This window comes from Citrus sinensis, chromosome 5 (assembly GCF_022201045.2).
Source record: "Citrus sinensis cultivar Valencia sweet orange chromosome 5, DVS_A1.0, whole genome shotgun sequence".
Taxonomy (NCBI): domain Eukaryota; kingdom Viridiplantae; phylum Streptophyta; class Magnoliopsida; order Sapindales; family Rutaceae; genus Citrus; species Citrus sinensis.
Genome location: NC_068560.1, coordinates 1,943,373 through 1,962,990, shown reverse-complemented (window position 1 = coordinate 1,962,990; position 19,618 = coordinate 1,943,373). Strand labels below are relative to the sequence as shown.

Below are 19,618 nucleotides of genomic sequence, written 5' to 3'. Positions count from 1 at the left end.
CCCAGCAACCCACGCATCTCAGCATCTCCCACAGCAGCAGCCCGCGCGCAACTGTCCCACCATTTCCGCCAAGCCCATAGACGTTATGAGGATCAAAGCTCACAATTCAGGGAAGTTTTTGCCTTTAATCTTTTATCATTACCCTTTAATTTTTATGTGAGCTTTGATTATCTTACATTGGGGACAATGTAAGTTCTTGGTGTGGGGGAGGGATTTTTGCATTATTGATGTCTGGAAGTATTATTTTCACTCTACTCATCCTTAAATGATTTTGGAGTTAGTATGCTTCATATATTATTAATTTTCTTTTCTTTTCTTTCTCACTACTCTTTTCCCATCTATCTCAAATTATTTACATCTATTTTTATTCTATCATACTCTTTCATCACTCACATTTTATCTTTCATTTTTTTTTTACTACATACATCTTTATCGCTTATTATCCTTTTTACCTTTCCTTTTATATATCACTCATACATTCTTCTCATTCTACACCACTATTGATGATTGATTCATTTGAAGAGTGTACATGATTTGATGGCAAATTTACTAACTTTGTGAGGATTTGAGCCTATGAGCAACCACTTTGCTCTAATTATTTTTGTTATGTGAATATCAATCTTAGTTTGTTTATTCTAAAACTTGCTTTGTTATGCATGTTGAAGCCGCATTATGGGATTTTATGCATTAAAATGATAAGGGCAAACCATTTTCCATTTTTCTATTCTCGCATTTTTTTCTCTACCCGAAGACCTTTATTTGCTATCTTTGTTTGAGCCTTAACCATTACCCATCTAATTCTCTCCGTCTACTTAACCATTTTTCTTCTTTTTGAGCCTCAATTTAAGGAGATTTTTGGACTCATTGTGTGGATATATTTTGTTGCTTTTTCTAATTTGTATTAAAGTTTCTCAATTAGATCAACAAGCATTATGCTTGAATTAAATTGTGCAAGATTCGTTTCTTTTGTTTGATTCGAAAAAAAAACAAAAAAACAAAAAAAAGAAAAAGAAAAGGAGAAAGAAAAAAAAGAAAAAGAAAAATAAAAAAAAATCGAAAAAAAAATGTTTACATTCTTGGTGACTTGAGTAGAAATAAGCATTTTGATATCATAAGTTCATTCAATGAGTTCATTATTCTCATTTTGATCTCTTTTTCTTTCGTAGACCTTTCTTTGTCATTTAACATATTTAACCCCATTACAACCTTTTTAAGACCCTTAGATTTTTGCATTTTATTCATGTTTTGTGGATTGAGATGTGATATATGAGCAAGCTTATGGCAATAGCATTCTTTGATTTGATTTGAGTGCATAAATGATACCCTAAACACTTTGAGTGCATGGAGTGAAGTCAATGAGAGGGCTATTAAATATTGTTGCACTTGAATTTTGAATGGATCTTCTTGGTGGTTGGATGTTTTTCTTTTATTCTATCTTATGAGATTCTATGCTTTAAAATCCTTGTCTCTCGAATGTTGATCGACTTAATTTCTTGAGGTATGCTTGCTTAAAATTATTTTTGGATGAGTTGAGATGAGAATTGAGTGGAGATTTGGGATTAGTCTTGAGTTATGTGCTTGAGGACAAGCATCATCTTGGTGTGGGGGAATTTGTTAGAGTGCAATTTATGCACTGGTTTTGCATTATTTACTTCCTTAATATTGATGTTTTGCACTTAATAATAGTGATTTACTTGTGTTTTACTTTTGTAGGTGTAATTCTATTGATTGGTGATAAAATTGAGCTATAAAATGATGTTTAAGGATGATTGTTCCCTTGGAGAAATTATAAGCGTCAGAAGAACTTTGTTGATAAGGCGTGGGCGCGTGCTATCAACTACGGACCTGCAGTTTTTAGTTTAACGTGTTTTGTAGTTTTGGTTATTTTTGTAATTACGAATTTAATATTTCATATATTAGTATTTTATTTTAAATAGAAATCTAAAGGAGAAGAGAGAGAGAATATTTAAGGGAGGAATCTATTGTGAAAAAAAGGGGAGATTGGAAAAAAGAAAGAAATCCTAGATCTAAACTTTTCTCTTCTCTCTATGAAGAACTAAACCTATTTTTCTGGTTGAAGGTTAATGAAGCTTTGATTCATCACTACTGTGAGATCTTTCTTATGCTTTAATTGTTTTATTGCTTTTTGGGTATTTGTTTATTCTCTAAATTATTTTCATGATTATGTTTGTTAATTAGGTAATTGGCCACTATTTAATTATCAACTTAATCTATTGTCAATTAAAGGATTCATCGTATGAAGATTTTAATGTTTGTGACAAATAACATAGCAGAGAGTTGTGTTGTGAGAATAAACAATCTAATTTAAATTAACCATCGTATGTGTTTGTTGATTAGGATTTGGGTCTCTCTAGTTTTTCTGGCTGTCAATTGATTAAATCCTATGATCGTATCTAGGGTTGTCTATTGATTAGGGAAATAACCAACGGTCGTACCTTGGTTATCGACTAGTTAAGGAGAAATTGGCTATTAGAGGGTCTCAGTAGCTATAACCGGTCTATTCATAAGTAATAATAATTTATATTTGAATCAATGATCAGTAGTCGAATCAAGCTGAGTTAATTCCTTCAACCAGAGCTTTCTCCAATTTGAATTACAACTTTAATTTGCATTCTTGTTATTTTAATTTGATTTTTATTATTGTCAACAAAACCCCCATTTTATGTTTTACGTTTTAAAAGGATTTAAATAATTACCGATCTCTGTGGACACGACCCTGCTCAATCACTATACACAATTTATTTAGAGTAGGTATTTATTTTTGTTGGCTTCGACAACCATCAATTGTAATACTAAATTTTTTTAAAAAAATTTCAAATTCAAATACTATAGTTTGAAGGAAATATGTTATCACATAAATTAATAATTACCTAGTATAAAAACGAAATCCATATGACATGTCCATATAGCTTGGGTAAAATATGTTCTTAGCATTGTTTGCTTCTTTTTTAAATTAATTTCAACTTAGATCTCGTCTTTAACTTTTTGTAATGCGAAAAGAAATCCTAGTTGGTATTGTTATTTTGCGGCAAAAAATTATTCAACGTCAGTATCATCTACTTCTTTATTTGAAATTATAAAGCAGTTAACTATTAAAAAATATTCTTAAAAGAAAAGTATTATTCAAATAAAACATAACATATTCCAACTCTAGGTAAATCAATACTATAAACGTAATCATATTTTTCTAAAATAATGAATATTTTCATAAATTAATAATTAATTAATTTATCGAATAATTGATATTAGTTAAATTTTAATAAATTATTTCATGGTCCCAGAGCTATTAATATATCAAGATTTTATTATATTTGTTATATGGGAAACAATGAAATTTATAACAATAAATTGTTGCAATGGTGGATTAACAAAATTTCTAGCAATTCTCTTTTCATAAATAAGAACCATGTGATCTCGATGACATTAACCATGTAAATGTTAACGGTACATGATTACAGTTTTTACCATCCCGCCACGGCTCCACAATTTGCAAAACGTAAATCCATATAACGGTGCATTTAATAGTTGCCGTCGATGGCTGCCGATATTTTCAGAACTAGTCAAGCGTTAATTAGCTTTTCTTGCCCTCTTCAACAACGTCAATAATCGAAAAAGAACTAAATGAAATCCTAAGAATTAAAATCTTAAAAAATAAAAAAATTATTATTTTTTCCATAAATTGATTGCACTTCATTCTTAATTGAAGATTATGACAAGTTAAATAAATTAATCACCATCATTAGTAAATATTAATACCTCAAGTTAATGAATTCATAACTTAATAACACTACATTTTCATCTAAATTAATGTCTTACAAATTCATCTTTCGTAAGTTGGTGCCATTGATCCTTTTTTAAATGATTACATGTTTGGTTCGCTAATTAATTAATAAAGTGAAACAAAAACAAGTAGATCCCCGCATATACCAAAGTAACCATGGAGTTTAATAGTATCTGCTTTTATTCCTGTTTTTAATTGGATACTAATTTCTAGATATGGAAAAATAGCCAAGGGAAAGCAATCTTCAGCCATTGAAGTTAATACAATAGACGAGAAGTCTGAGACGACCGGAAAACAAAAGAGAAGTAGACATGAAAATAGTGAAAAAGCATCCAATTCTTGGAAAATGCCAAAGAGAGCTGCTGCATGTATGGATATCATGGATAAATGTCTTTCCCTCTCTGGAAGTGCATCTTTTGTGGAAAGCACAAGGGAAGTTGTTGCAGAAAATGAAGAGGTTGCAATAAGCTTGACCGCTGGAAAGGACGACTTGAGACCAAATCGAAGGCTAACAGAAATTGCTTTTCATGATGCTTGTGGAAACCTAAAGTCTGTTGAAATGTTGGAAGTTGGAAACTTGTTCGTTTCAGGTCTTATATTGCCTCTTGAAAAATGTTGTGGAAGACAGAAGGAAAGAGGTGTTAGATGTGAAGATTTCGGACGAGTTGAATCTTGGGCAATATCTGGATATGAGGAAGGCTCACCGGTATTTTGGATTTCAACTGTCACTGCAGACTATGATTGTGTTAAACCTGCTAATAGTTATAAAATACTATAAAACCTTTTCTATGAAAAGGCTCGTGCCTCTGTGGAGGTCTATAAAAAACTTTCAAGTTCTTGTGGAGGGAACCCTGATCAGACTGTCGATGAATTGCTTGCAGGAGTTTTTTGTTCCATGAGTGATAGCAAGAATTTTCCTCACAGGACATCAACGAGGGAATTTATAATCTCACAGGGTGGATTCATGTATAATCAACTCATCGGTTTAGATGAGACATCCAAGAAAAATGATCAGATCTTTGAGAACTTGCCTCTGCTCCTTGCACTGATGGATGAAACTAAGAAGCAAGGGAGTTCAATTATTCTGGAAACCAGTACATCCAGCAGTCTCATAAATACAGGTATGAGAATTGGTGAAGAAGAGCAAAACTATCAGTCTAGTTCATCTGCTTCTGGAGGTGAAGAAGATAAAGATATGAAATTGGCAAGGCTGTTGCAGGAAGAGGAGAATTGGCAATCAACGAAACATAATAAAACTCAGAGGAGAGTTGCTTCATCAAGCAAGTTCTGCAGTAAAATCAATGAGGATGAAATTGTTGATGACTATCCTCTGCCTGCATATTACAAGCCCAGTGAGGAGGAAAATGATGAGTATTTAATCTTTGATTCAATTAGTCCTGATGAGCTTCCTCGAAGAGTGCTTCACAATTGGTCACTTTACAACTCAGATTCGCGGTTGATTTCTTTGGAGCTCCTCCCAATGAAACCGTGTGATGATAATGATATTACCATCTTTGGGTCCGGGATTATGACAACTGGTGATTCAAGTGGATTATGTGCTGATGCTAATTTTGATCAGTCTTCATCTGTGGCAGAGAATGTTGGGGGAATACCAGTATATCTGAGTGCAATACAGGAATGGATGATCGAATTTGGATACTCGTTCGTTTCCATATCAGTTCGGACAGATATTTCCTGGTATGCATCTACATCCATATACTATCAAGAGGTTTGGTGGTGGTACTAGTGCTTAAGCTTGCCTTTTTGTACTCTTTATCTTCTGTCAGTGTTAGTTCTTATCAAATTTGCGATTTTGTTTTCAGGTATAGGCTTGGAAGGCCATCAAAGCAGTATACAGCTTGGTACAAACCAGTTCTAAAAACTGCGAGGCTTGCTATTGCCCTCATTACAATGTTGAACAATCAGAGTCGAGTTCAGTAAGACTAATCCTGCTTATATTTCTTCCAATCCCACAGAAGTTGAAAGGTATTTGGTGGTTCATGGACATATCATACTCCAACAATTTGCAGAGCTTCCTAATAAAAGGATCAGCAAGTGTGCATTTGTAGATGGAAGCCATGAGCACGCTCTGCTCATCGCTGTCTCTGCTAATTTCATGCGCATTAGAATAGTCTTCCCTAGCTTGAATAGCCCGTTCCTTCAGTACAGTTATTGCTGCGCCGAGGATTTCATTTTGGTTTAATTTCAACATCGGGTTTTAAAGAGAGCTTCGCGCTAACTGAGGCAACACAGTTGGCTCCGAATGGAACGTCGCTAAAATTTTGGTCAACCAGAAGTTGATAATTGTAAACGTTCTATACTATTGACAATAATAATGCCACAGCAATGTTGCCAAGGTGAACTTCATTTTGATGTATAAGAGGAAAGAAAATGTAAGCATTGATTGATATATTGATAGATAGATGCTTGTAACGAGTGAGAGCTAACAAGGGGTGAGTGAGCTTTATAAAGGGCTTGATTTGAGACGACTCGCCTCGAACTCCATGAGGGTCTATCTTATATTGTCTATCTTGACTGATAATAATTTAATTAGTAATGATTCTACCAAAAATTCGGCAGTTATTTCCCTTATAAATATAACAATCCCAAAATTGTAAATTTATACAAGCACTCCTAACATAGTTTAATATATAACCAGTTCCATCAATCAACCTTCTCATCCAAAATACCAAATAACACCCAAACATCTCCAATATCAAAAGATTATAATATCTGATTTCAACATATATTAAACATCTATAATCATCACATCATAATACAATATATTATACATTCCAAAATGAGATGATCAACATGCATAATACCATCTATTTCTCCTAGCGCCAGCACGTGGCCAAAAATTCAAAATAACTACAATCGGTCGGTCGATTGGTGTACCTGCATACTTTACTCAAAATCGATAGGGAAAACAAATATTGATAAAATTTTAATAATGTACCAATACGTAAATCAAATTTATTCTAGAAATCATTAAATTAGAGCATTAAAATCTTATTTTGCAAATATGGTTTACTACACTCTAAAATCATAATAAAATATGAAAATGAGTTTGCATATTTCACTCATAGTGACAATGCCTAAACTCGACTATCGTTCATATTCGCGGTTTGGTTCTCACTCGCAATTTCTCTTAATCAAGGAAACAACATAGTTACTTTTCATAAATGTGAAATACGACTAACTGCACGCAATGTAGTTTAAAACGAACATCTATCCACAACACATGACTCTTGTGTCCATAAAATTACCAAAATACCCTCACATTCATAAAAATAAATGTCAATTAGACATGAATAAAATGATCCTACACCATTTTTTTGTAGTCCTCTTTCTTCAAAAGAATTTCATCAATTAACATTTATTTTTTATGCATCGAATATCCAACATATTTTTTTTTTGTAAGAATAATATATTAATTCTCGGTAGGCTTATAACATTCAAGAATATTTATGTTTGCTTTCATTGATGTACAACGTAAACAAACAAATCAGTGCTTTATTGTATCCTAGATGCATATTTGCTTAATCCATATTCATAACTCAATTGGTGAGAGAAAATAGCGTATTAAGGAAAGCGATATTTATAACGTACTTTAAAGTAAACATTAATTTACTTCAGTTTATACCTTTTTATTATATTAGATTTGTACCATTTTTACCGCCATTTTCTATAACCATAAATATATGTCCCCCACATAATTATCGCTTCTTAGAAATTTATAAATACCAATAATATCATTATTCAATCATTTAGAAACATCTAAGTATTTATGTTTAATTTATCTCTCAATTAAAACTAGACTCACACACACGTGTGTGTGTGTGTGTGAACTCTAATTAAATGTTGATACGTGTATTGCATACGAGCCATAAAGTGAGTTCCAATTTCTACTTCCATTTTCTAAATGTTAGGTAGATGTGCGTATCAATAGATGTACTAAGTAGGAAGCAACACATAAAGGTGGTAGCGGCTGTTTTTGTTTTCATTAATGTAATAAAGTGAAGCTTGCTAAATTATTGATGGTGGTGGGGGCCGATTTTGTTTTCACATTAGAGTTTTTATTTGATTGATAACATATTAATTGTGTTATTATTTTATTAAATATATATTTAATAAATAAATAGAATTTATTATTGTCGGCTAAAACTTTGTTATAATTTATTTTAACACGACATTAATATAACATTATAAAACATTGTAGCGTACTTTTAAGTCTTCGTTTTAGCATTAAAATTAAATCAATAAATAAAGCAGTTATATGACTTTGAACACCCAGGGAGAGACGTTTTGATTTAACTTGGTTTGTTATGACTTTGAAGACTTGTAAAGCGAAGGTTCGTAGCAGAGACATTCCACCTTCCTCTTTATTCAGCATTACTGGAGTAATATTGCTTGGCCCTACAAATATCAACTAGTGGTGACTGGTGATTGGTGAATTGCTAAATTATTAATGGGTGGTGACTGGTGACTTGGTACGCACATTTTGCTTGACCGTTCACACTTTCTATTCAATTTTCTCATTTTGCCTTTCAAAACTCAAAATTCTGTTTCTTTCTTTGCAAAACAAAAAGGAAAAAGGCAAAAAAGAAAAAAAAATGTCAATCATCGGAGAGGCAATCCTTAGGGCGTCCGTTGATTTGCTGGTCAATAAGTTAGCTTCAGAGGGCATTCGGTTGTTTGCACGCCAACAGCAAATTCGGGCCAATCTGAAGAAGTGGGCGAATATGTTGGAGATGATCAAGGCGGTGCTTGATGATGCCGAGGAGAAGAAGACGACTAATCAGTCTGTGAAGAAGTGGCTTGGCGAGCTTCAGAACTTGGCTTATGATGTTGAAGACTTGTTGGATGATTTTCAAACTGAGGCTTTCCGGAGGAAGTTGCTGCTTGGAAATGGAGATCCAGCTGCGGCTCAGGATCAACCCAGTCGCTGTCGTACAAGAACAAGTAAGTTTCGGAAGCTCATTCCTACTTGCTGCACCACTTTTACTCCACAATCGATTCAGTTCGATTATGCCTTGATGTCCAAAATCAAAGAGATCAACAACAGATTTCAAGATATTGTAACACAGAAAGACTTGCTAGATTTGAAAGAAAGTTCAGCTGGAGGGTCCAAAAAAGCAAGTCAAAGGCTAGAGACAACCTCTTTAGTGATTGAAGCCAAAGTATATGGCAGGGAAACAGAAAAGAAGGATGTTGTTGAACTGCTGTTGAGGGATGATGTAAGCAACGATGGTGGATACTCTGTTATTCCTATTATAGGTATGGGCGGGCTGGGCAAAACTACTCTTGCTCAGCTTGTCTACAATGATAAGCGAGTGCAGGATCATTTTGATCTCAAGGCATGGACTTGTGTCTCCGAGGATTTCGACGTTAAGGGGCTAACAAAAACAATTCTAAGATCCGTTACCAAGCAGACTATTGATGACAGTGATTTAAATTTGCTTCAAGAGGAGCTGAAGAAGAAGTTATCTCAAAAGAAATTTTTGCTTGTTTTAGACGACGTTTGGAATGAGAATTACAATGATTGGGTTCGCCTCAGCCGTCCGTTTGAAGCTGGAGCGAAGGGAAGTAAGATTATTGTCACAACTCGTAATCAAGAGGTTGGAGACATCATGGGAACTGCCTCAGCTTATCAATTAAAAAAGTTGTCAATTGATGATTGTCTAGCTGTATTTGCTCAACATTCTTTGGGGTCAAATAAGTTATTGGAGGAAATTGGCAAGAAGATAGTGGCCAAATGCGATGGCTTGCCCCTGGCAGCGCAAACACTTGGAGGACTTTTGCGAGGAAAAGATGACAGATGTGATTGGGAGAGAGTGCTCAGTACCAAGATATGGGAATTGCAAGAAGAGAGATGTGACATTATGCCAGCGCTTCGAGTGAGCTACTATTATCTTTCGGCACCTTTGAAACAATGCTTTGCGTATTGCTCATTGTTTCCAAAGGATTATGAATTTGAAGAGGGGGAGATAATTTTATTATGGAGTGCTGTGGGTTTCTTGGATCACGGAGAGAGTGGGAATCCTGGTGAAGATCTCGGTCGAAAGTTCTTTCAAGAGCTACGTGGAAGATCTTTTTTCCAGCAATCGAGCAACAGTATATCACGATTTGTGATGCACGACCTCGTCAATGACCTTGCTCAATGGGCTGCTGGGGAAATGTACTTCAGAATGGAGTATATCTCTGAGGTTAACAAGCAACAAAGTTTTTCAAGAAATCTTCGTCATCTGTCGTACATTCGTGGAGATTACGATGGTGTTAAAAGGTTTGAGGACTTGCACGATATCCAACACTTGCGAACTCTTTTACCAGTAACGTTGTTAAGTAGCTGGCCTGGATACTTGGCTCGTAGCATTCTTCCTAGGTTGTTCAAACTCCAACGCTTGAGGGTCTTCTCTTTGCGTGGATACGGCATCCCGGAGCTACCGGATTCAATTGGTGATTTGAGGTATTTAAGGTACCTTAACCTGTCTGGAACTGAGATTAAAACTTTGCCTGAATCAGTTAACAAGCTTTACAATTTGCACATACTTCTGTTAAAAGACTGTCGGCGACTGAAGAAGTTGTGTGCAGCCATGGGAAACCTCATCAAATTGCATCATCTCAATAATTCAAATACAGATTCCTTGGAGGAAATGCCACTAGGAATTGGTAAGCTGACTCGTCTTCAGACGTTGGGTAATTTTGCTGTGGGAAAAGACAATGGTTCTGGGTTACGAGAGCTAAAGTCATTGATACATCTTCAGGGGACACTTAAAATTTCAAAGTTAGAGAATGTAAAAGACATTGGTGATGCAAAGGAGGCTCGGTTGGATGGAAAGAAGAATCTTAAAGAATTATCGCTTAATTGGACTTGCAGCACCGATGGTTCATCCTCAAGGGAAGCAGAAACTGAAATGGGCATGCTTGACATGCTTAAACCCCATAAAAATCTGGAACAATTTTGTGTCTGTGGCTATGGAGGTACAAAATTTCCAACATGGTTAGGAGATTCCTCATTCTCAAATTTAGTAACACTTAAATTTGAAGATTGCAGCATGTGTACTGCCCTGCCGTCTGTTGGGCAACTGCCCTCTCTAAAACATCTTACAGTGCGTGGAATGAGTAGAGTAAAGAGATTGGGTGTAGAGTTCTATGGGGATGACTCTCCAATTCCATTTCCATGCTTGGAGACTCTTCGTTTTGAAGACCTGCAAGAGTGGGAAGACTGGATTCCTCATGGATCCAGTCAGGGAGTTGAACGGTTTCCTAAATTGAGAGAGCTTCACATTTTAAGATGTTCTAAACTGCAAGGAACATTTCCAGAGCACCTTCCTGCATTGCAGATGCTTGTTATCCAAGAATGCAAAGAATTGTCAATTTCAATTACGAGTCTTCCAGCTCTTTGCAAATTGGTAATTGGTGGATGTAAAAAGGTTGTGCGGAGAAGTGCAACTGATCATATCGGGTCACAGAATTCAATGGTTTGTAGAGATACATCAAATCAAGTGTTTCTCGCAGGGCCATTGAAGCCGCGAATACCAAAACTGGAAGAATTGGAGATAAATAATATTAAAATTGAAACACATATATGGAAGAGTCATAACGAATTACTGCAAGACATTTGCTCTCTCAAAAGACTGACGATTGACAGCTGTCCCAAAATTCAATCCTTGGTCGCGGAGGAAGAGAAAGACCAACAACAGCAACTCTGCGAGTTGTCATGCAGACTCGAATATCTAAGATTGAGCGAATGCGAAGGCCTTGTGAAGCTGCCACAATCATCGCTCAGCCTCTGTTCCTTGAGAGAGATAGAAATCTACAACTGCAGTTCCCTTGTTTCCTTTCCTGAGGTTGCTCTGCCTTCCAAGTTGAGGAAAATTGAGATTAGGTATTGTGATGTGCTGAAATCGTTACCAGAGGCATGGATGTGCGACACCAATTCGTCTCTCGAGATCTTGAATATTGAGCATTGTCGTTCGTTGACATATATTGCTGCGGTCCAGCTACCATCGAGCCTTAAGAAGTTGCAGATCAGCCGTTGCGATAATATAAGGACTTTGACAGTGGAAGAGGGCATCCAGTGTAGCAGCGGCAGAAGGTACACCTCATCTCTTCTCGAGGAGTTGGAAATTAGGGATTGTCCATCACTGACATGTATATTTTCAAAAAACGAGTTACCTGCCACGCTTGAGTCCCTTGAAGTTGGCAATCTACCTCCGTCTCTTAAGTCCCTTCGTGTTTGTGGATGTTCAAAGCTGGAGTCAATAGCAGAAAGGTTGGACAACAACACATCTCTTGAAGATATCTACATTTCTTATTGTGAAAATCTCAAAATTTTACCGAGTGGTTTACATAATCTCCAGCAGTTTCGAGGGATTACTATACAGAGTTGTGGAAATCTGGTATCCTTTCCCGAAGGGGGATTGCCTTGTGCGAAACTCAGGAGGCTGGAGATATCTAATTGTAAGAGACTAGAGGCCTTACCCAAGGGATTGCACAAACTGAGTTCTCTTCAATACTTAACAATAGGAGGTGCGCTTCCAAGCCTTGAAGAAGAAGATGGCCTTCCTGTTAAACAAACACACAATAAAACAGTGAGATAACAAATTATATGTTAGCTAATTTAAACAATAGTGTAAACTAGGAATCGGAAACACTAAATGAAGAACGCGCGTGTGGAGAGAGCCTCTATCCTCATAATTCTTACTCATGCATGGTTAAGTGTTTATATTTAAACACTAATTCCTAGGCTTCTTTTTCCCATGTGGGATAAGACTCATTTCCTTTTAAATTTCCAACTTCAAGGGTGAACTTTGAGAGACAATTTCTCATTCACCCAAGCACCATTTTGAGAAAATAAAATTATACTATTGAAGTATTAACGGAGTAGAATCCGAACCTCACAATATTTTCCACTTTCGTTAAGTGGGACCCACTCAAAATGTGCTCTCAAAATAGCATGTTATGCTATTTTTCCAACACTTCCCACCAACCTTCAGTCACTTAATATTTGGGGTAATATGGAGATTTGGAAGTCGATGATTGAGCGGGGACGGGGATTTCACAGATTCTCCTCTCTGCGATATCTTTTAATCAGTGGATGCGATGAAGACATGGTGTCATTTCCACTAGAGGACAAAAGATTAGGGACCGCGCTTCCTCTTCCTGCCTCTCTAACATCTCTGTGGATTGAAGATTTTCCAAATCTGGAACGCCTATCTTCTTCAATTGTTGATCTTCAAAACCTCATTGAATTGGTTCTCTGGGGATGTCCCAAGCTCAAATACTTTCCGGAGAAGGGCCTGCCTTCCTCACTTTTGCAATTACAGATCTGGAGTTGTCCGTTGATAACAGAGAAGTGCAGAAAGGATGGAGGACAATATTGGGACTTGTTAACCCATATACCTTATGTTGTAATAAATGACTGAAATATTTTATAATTACTACTTTTTTTTTTAAATTGGGCGTGTTTGTGTATGTAATTTCAAAATTTAAATCTCAATTGAAAATTAATTTAAATTAATATGGCTCGGCTTCAGTGAGTCTTTATCATGTATATATGGCCAATGGGTTTTCGAATTTTTTAATTAAACAATAAAATGCATTATTCAGCTGTTGAAACTTCATTTTCTTTTATTTATCATTCTGCTGTACGGTTATATATATGTGTGTGCGTGTATATTCTCTTCATCAGACTTTAGCAAATATTATTTTGAAATTTTACCTGTTGGATATATAAACACTGGAGTGTTCTTTTTAAAAAAAAAATAGCATGATTGGAAATAATTAATATAAATGAAAATCAAATTATTATGATTGAATTTGCTAGATTAGTTTTATTTTGTTTATGTGTAATGTAACTTGTGAATTGTTGTTTGGTGATTATTTTAAATATTGTGCATATGAAAGTTAATTATTTACACCAAAGGGATTACTAGCTGCCTCATTAGTAACAATATTAACATAAAGCAATTGACATGCATGTAGTTTTGTGTTATATATACAGATCATGAAGAATCTAGAAACAGCTTCCACTCACCAGATGCCCTCTGGGTTTGTTGTAAGAAACCCAGAATTTTCCACCTTATAACGGTCAGTTAACAACCTTGAATCACGTGCTTAACTCGTGCTTCAATAAGTGACCAAAACAACTGCTAAATCCGTATAAAGTATGTCAAATCACGTGAAGAACATGTGATTCACTTAAATCACGTGCTTGCTGGAAGTAAAAGACAATACACATATGTCATATTCTTCTGTTTCATCCAGAAACCGACAGGGCATGCACAATCAAGGATACACACCGACATGTCAGGAACTTCTAAAACTCATTTTTAAGCTCACAACTCAACACATCTCTTTTAGGATCCTTTTCGATAATTTTCAGTTTTCTGACAAATGCAACATAATATGGTCATGTCCTACTTAATAACACAAAGCATAAATGTAGCTCTTATATTTTTCATACTCAGCCAAATTTGTTGAACATATAAATGCTCATGTATTCAGTCAGTGTTCTTTATTAAATTAGCATGGTTGGACATAATTAAAATGAAAATCGGATAATTATGATGATTGTATTAGTTATTCATATTGGCGTTATTTTGACTAATTATCAAGGAGAACATTCAATTATATATAATATGTCCGTTGCATTTTCTCTTTTAATTAAAATCATAAAAAGACTTGCAATATAGACCATGTATCTATTATGTTGTTTATGGGAGTGAATTGTTATTGTTTTCGTGATTGTCAAATATTTTCTCTTTTAGCGAATCATAAAGAACTAGCAATCCTATAAATTAATTAGTACGAGCTAGCTAGCTGAACGTTCAATGTTAATTGTACTTTTGAGCCACATATGGCATGGTATGCTCGGGCAATGAAATTGAGTTTTGAGTTTCTGTCATATGATGTTCAATCAAGCAACTTTATTCTTCAGTGATAGACACAAATGAAAGTGCACATGCATTAGCTAGATGATAATTAAAAGACCAAGATTATATTCCCATCATAATTAACAACTAACAATCCATCATGAACCAGTGTCAATTAATTTCAGTTTCTTATATTAATTTCTTTTTCAATATATATAATGGCAATCTCATGAGCTGAATATGTTAATTTCACTGTATTAGGCACCTTTGTGATATTTTATTAGGCACATTCTCGTATAGATGGATCATATTCTTGCGCAAATTTCAAATAATCACACCAAAGAGGGATAGACTGCATCAGAAAAAGGAGTACTCAGCTGCCTTCACTTTCAATGAACTACTATGATGAAAATCTCCAGATAAGAAATTAACTTCTTCTGTGATTCTTATTGTCATCACCAAGGACTTTATTTACCACAAAGGAGATGGAAACAGATGATATAAGATGCAATTGAACTTTGATATAAACGAAAATGGTGCTCTTCAGCACATTTCTTTGGTTGAAAATGATTCAAATATTAAATTTATGTATCTAGCAAGAAGATTTCTTTTTTTCCCCACCTCTTTTTGTGCATCATGAACTGTTGGCACCTCTTGGTAGTAAATGAAAAAAAGTGAATCAAGCTTACCAGTGGTACGCTTTACTATAATGCTTCAATTTCATCAAATCTTTCTCAAGAATAAAATCTTTCTAAAAGAATCATAAATTCATGCATAGAGTGAATTCAACTTCTGTAGGCATAAAGAGAACAAACCAGATAATCAGAAACTCCTCTTTCGTAAATCTTCCCAACTCCCAAAAGAGCCTCAGGTTTATAAATTAAAGCCAAGTATCAGCAAGAAACCGATTATGTAATTATCAAAGTATACATTAAGCTTTAGGTCACAGTTATGAAAAACCAACAAAAGGTATGAAATCTTAACAACTAGCTGAGGCCAACAGAAACAACATCAAACATTAATTAAACCCCAAAGGATAGAACTCCCACTACTAAGTATTCACTTTTCCAAATTGGTTCTCTTTCACTATAAGTATTCACTTTTCCAAATTGGTTCTCTTTTTCTTTCTTTACATTAGCAAATCTTAACATCAATTATTAAAATACTCCAAAGTACAGAGCAAGATTAGTGTTTCATACAAAACTTGAAGAAGAAAAATTAACTATTGTATATGATTTTTTTAAAAAAAAAAACATTTTGTGACAATTTGAATACTATTTTTGTTAAGTTAGATTGTGCATCAAAGATAAAATAAGGTTGAAATTTATGGGTATCAATATGAAAGAAGTGATAAATTCGTGATGGCTTCACCTATAAAGAAGCCAATCGATATTGCCAATTTGTGAGATGAGATACAAGCCTTTAATGAAATTCCACAAGCTTTTATTACCCTCTTCGACAACGTCAATAATCGAAAAAGAGCAAAATGAAATCCTAAGAATTAAAATCTTAAAAAGTAAAAAACTTATTATTTTTTTCCATAAATTGATTTCACTTCATTGTTAATTGAAGACTATGACAAGTTAAATAATTAATCACCAAGTTAAATAAATTAATCACCATCATTAGTAAATATTAATACCTCTAAGTTAATGAATTCATAACTTAATAACACTACATTTTCATCAAAACTAATATGTCTTACAAATTCATCTTTTGTAAGCTAGGGCCAGTGATCCTTTTTTAAATGATTACATGTTTGGTTCGCTAATTAATTAATAAAGTGAATTAAAAGCAAGTAGACCCCCGCATCAATAATTTTGCAAACAAAGCAATCCGACCATCCCCTTTTTTTCTCTTTGTATCACTGTTATTCTGATTCCATATTCTTGCAACGCCATTCCTTATGTTTTCTTTTTGAATGCGTCCTAAAAAGACTTGCAATATAGACCATTTCTTTATTACGAGATTTATTGGAGTGAGTTGTTGTGTTTGTCATTATCAAATAATATATTTAAGAGCTGTTCATTTTTGTATATATAAAACTGAAATTATTATAATTGTGTTGAAGAGTTTGAGGGTCACTGGGAGGATTTGCTCATTAATGGTTGGTGAAGTAAACCGACCAGGTGAATTTATCAAAAGCACATTATTATATCATCGTCATACATATACAATATCTCCGAATCCTATAACAAAAAAAAAAAAAAAAGAAAGAAACAATATCCCACAATGCCAAGAAAATATCAGAGACAAAAGGCAAACTAAGCAAACCAGAGCATGTGCTTGTGATGCCACGATCAAGAATGCTGCTAGCATAACTAGAAATCTCTTCTAAAACAAGATTATCATCATCCGAAATTTTGAATTTTGCATGTAAGGCACTATAAATCAACAACTCAAAGAAAAAAGAAGAATTTAAACCAATTAAAAGGATAGCCGTTAGGTAGAATTTCAAATGAAGAAAAACAAATCAACCAAGGTTCTATCTGCCTGAGTTGCTGGAAGCATTCGGCCGGCCGCTTCTGCCTGAACTACAGATCCCACAAAATTTTGGTTGTTTGGTGTAGTTGTGTGGGGCTAATGATTTCGAAAAGGAAAAAGAACATCTAAACCCCCAAGATTTGGGGAAATGGTCACCAACACCCTTAAGTTTTCAAGGAGGGACACCATGACCTTCTTTTGGCCATTATATCCCTTATCTCTATTATTCTAAAAATTTGACTTTAAAATTTTTAGCAAATACAAATACCATATAAATAGTATAATCTATGTAGTAGACTAGAAATATTAAAATATTTAATATTTCAATATGTAATTTATCATATTTATTTTAATAATATCTTTTTTATTGTAGAGATTTTAAATAAATATTTGCATTAAATACGTTCTACAATTAAAAACATTCTCACATACTAATATTGTTAAAATTATTATTTTACATAATATTCAATATAATTTAAATTTTTAATACATTTATTTTAATATTATGATTCTATTTATCATAAAATTTACTTTAATATAGTAAAATATATCTAATAAATTATAAAATATTAAAATATTGTTTAAAAATTGAAATTATTTTAAAATGTACGTATTATTACATTTATTTTAATATCATATTTCTATTTATTGTAAAATATTAGAGTTAATTCTTTTGAAATAATAGAGATAAAGAGTATAATCATCAAAGGGAGTCTTGGTGTCCACCTTTGAAAACATAGGGGTGTTGATGATCATTTTTCCAAACCTTAGGGGTGTAGATGTCTTTTTCTCATTAAAAAAAGAAACTTATAGAGAGAGAAATATAAGAATTTAATTAGATTTATTTTGTCTTTTAATATAATTAGAGAACGGTTTTAAAAGGATTACACAGATCTGCCATTAGTTATAACTCTGGCTTGAAGTTGAGGGCATTACACATATCCATTCACTTATGGGTCTAAGAAAACTCTCAACACTTCTTAAGAACATATGGGCCTTTACACTTATGTACAGCTAATTAAGACTAGGTTTGGGCGAATGGGCTTTTACAATCTTAAATGGTAAAAAAGATGATGTAAATTATAAAATTAAATTTTAATTTTAAAGTATAATAAGTTTGATTCAATTTTGTATTTGGAGTAATATAATAATATTTTTATTTAAAGATCAATTACTCAATTCTACATATCTTTGATTTTAATTGTAACGTGCACATATTTAAATCTTAAAATTTATAATAAGTATAAATAATTCTTACAAGAACATAAATGTTAAATAATCATATTTCAGACTTTTTTTATTTATAAAAAAAAGATGTCACTTACATTCAGACATCAAAAAAGAGAAAACAAACATGCCATTTAGACATATGCAATTCAAATATATTCAGATTTTAGCTAAATTCAGACTCACTAAGATTTTAGATTAAAAAACAAACGCTACCTTACATCATGAATTCATAATTCATAATTAAGTTTATTCAAATGTTTTTATACAATTATTTTATTAGTTCAATATAAATATATATTCCAATATTCACATTAATAGTTAAAATCAAATAACATAACAAAATAACTGTACATTTAAATATTGATTTACAGGCATCAAACAAGGGATTGGATAAAATTTTGTAAAAATAATCCAGTCGTACAAAGTAATGATATTGCCATGCATGTGCATTCGTTTTCCAAATTCTGTCAGATTATACAGCGGATTCTTCGGGATTTGTATTTGACTTTTTATTAAATAATAAATTTTATTAGTTTCTTTGGAAAAAAATTTGTAAAAATAATCCAGTCGTACAAAGTAATGATATTGCCATGCATGTACCTCCGTTTTCTAGATTCTATCAGATTATATAGCGGATTCTTCGGGATTTGTATTTAACTTTTTAATAAAAGTTGGAGTAAAGAAAAAGAAAAAATAACTACTGTATATGAATTTTCATTTTTTTAAAAAAAATTGTGACAATTTGAATACTATTTTTGTTAAGTTAGATTGTGCCTCAAAAATAAAGTACAGTTGAAATTTATGGCCATCAATATGAAGGAAGTGATAAATTCATCATGCCTGCGCTTATAAAGATGCCAATCAATATTGCCAATTTGTGAGATGAGATGCAAGCCTTTGATGAAATTCAGCAGGCTTTTATTGCCCTCTTCAACAACGTCAATAATCGAAAAAGAGCGAAATGAAATCCTAAGAATTAAAATCTTAAAAAGTAAAAAAATAATTATTTTTTCCATAAATTGATTGCACTTCATTCTTAATTGAAGACCATGACAAGTTAAATAAATTAATCACCATCATTAGTAAATATTAATACCTCAAGTTAATGAACTCATAACTTAATAACGCCACATTTTCATCTAAATTAATGTCTTACAAATTCATCTTTCGTAAGCGGGTACCAGTGATCCTTTTTCAAATGATTACATGTTTGCTTTGCTAA

The 19,618-nt window shown here is 33.4% G+C and overlaps 1 protein-coding gene across 4 annotated transcripts in view; it reads left to right on the top strand.

Moving 5' to 3' along the window:
* The window catches only part of LOC127902566 (putative disease resistance RPP13-like protein 1), a 92,522-nt gene that overhangs the window by 17,472 nt on the left and 55,432 nt on the right, over positions 1–19,618 (top strand). The window contains exon 2 of one of the 4 annotated variants that reach the window (XM_052442034.1): positions 10,012–11,655. In XM_052442034.1, the coding sequence (XP_052297994.1) occupies positions 10,012–11,655 (1,644 nt within the window). Of the gene's footprint in view, positions 1–8,290; positions 11,656–19,618 lie in introns of those variants that run through there. The other 3 variants (XM_052442033.1, XM_052442032.1, XM_052442030.1) reach the window with 3 other exon arrangements.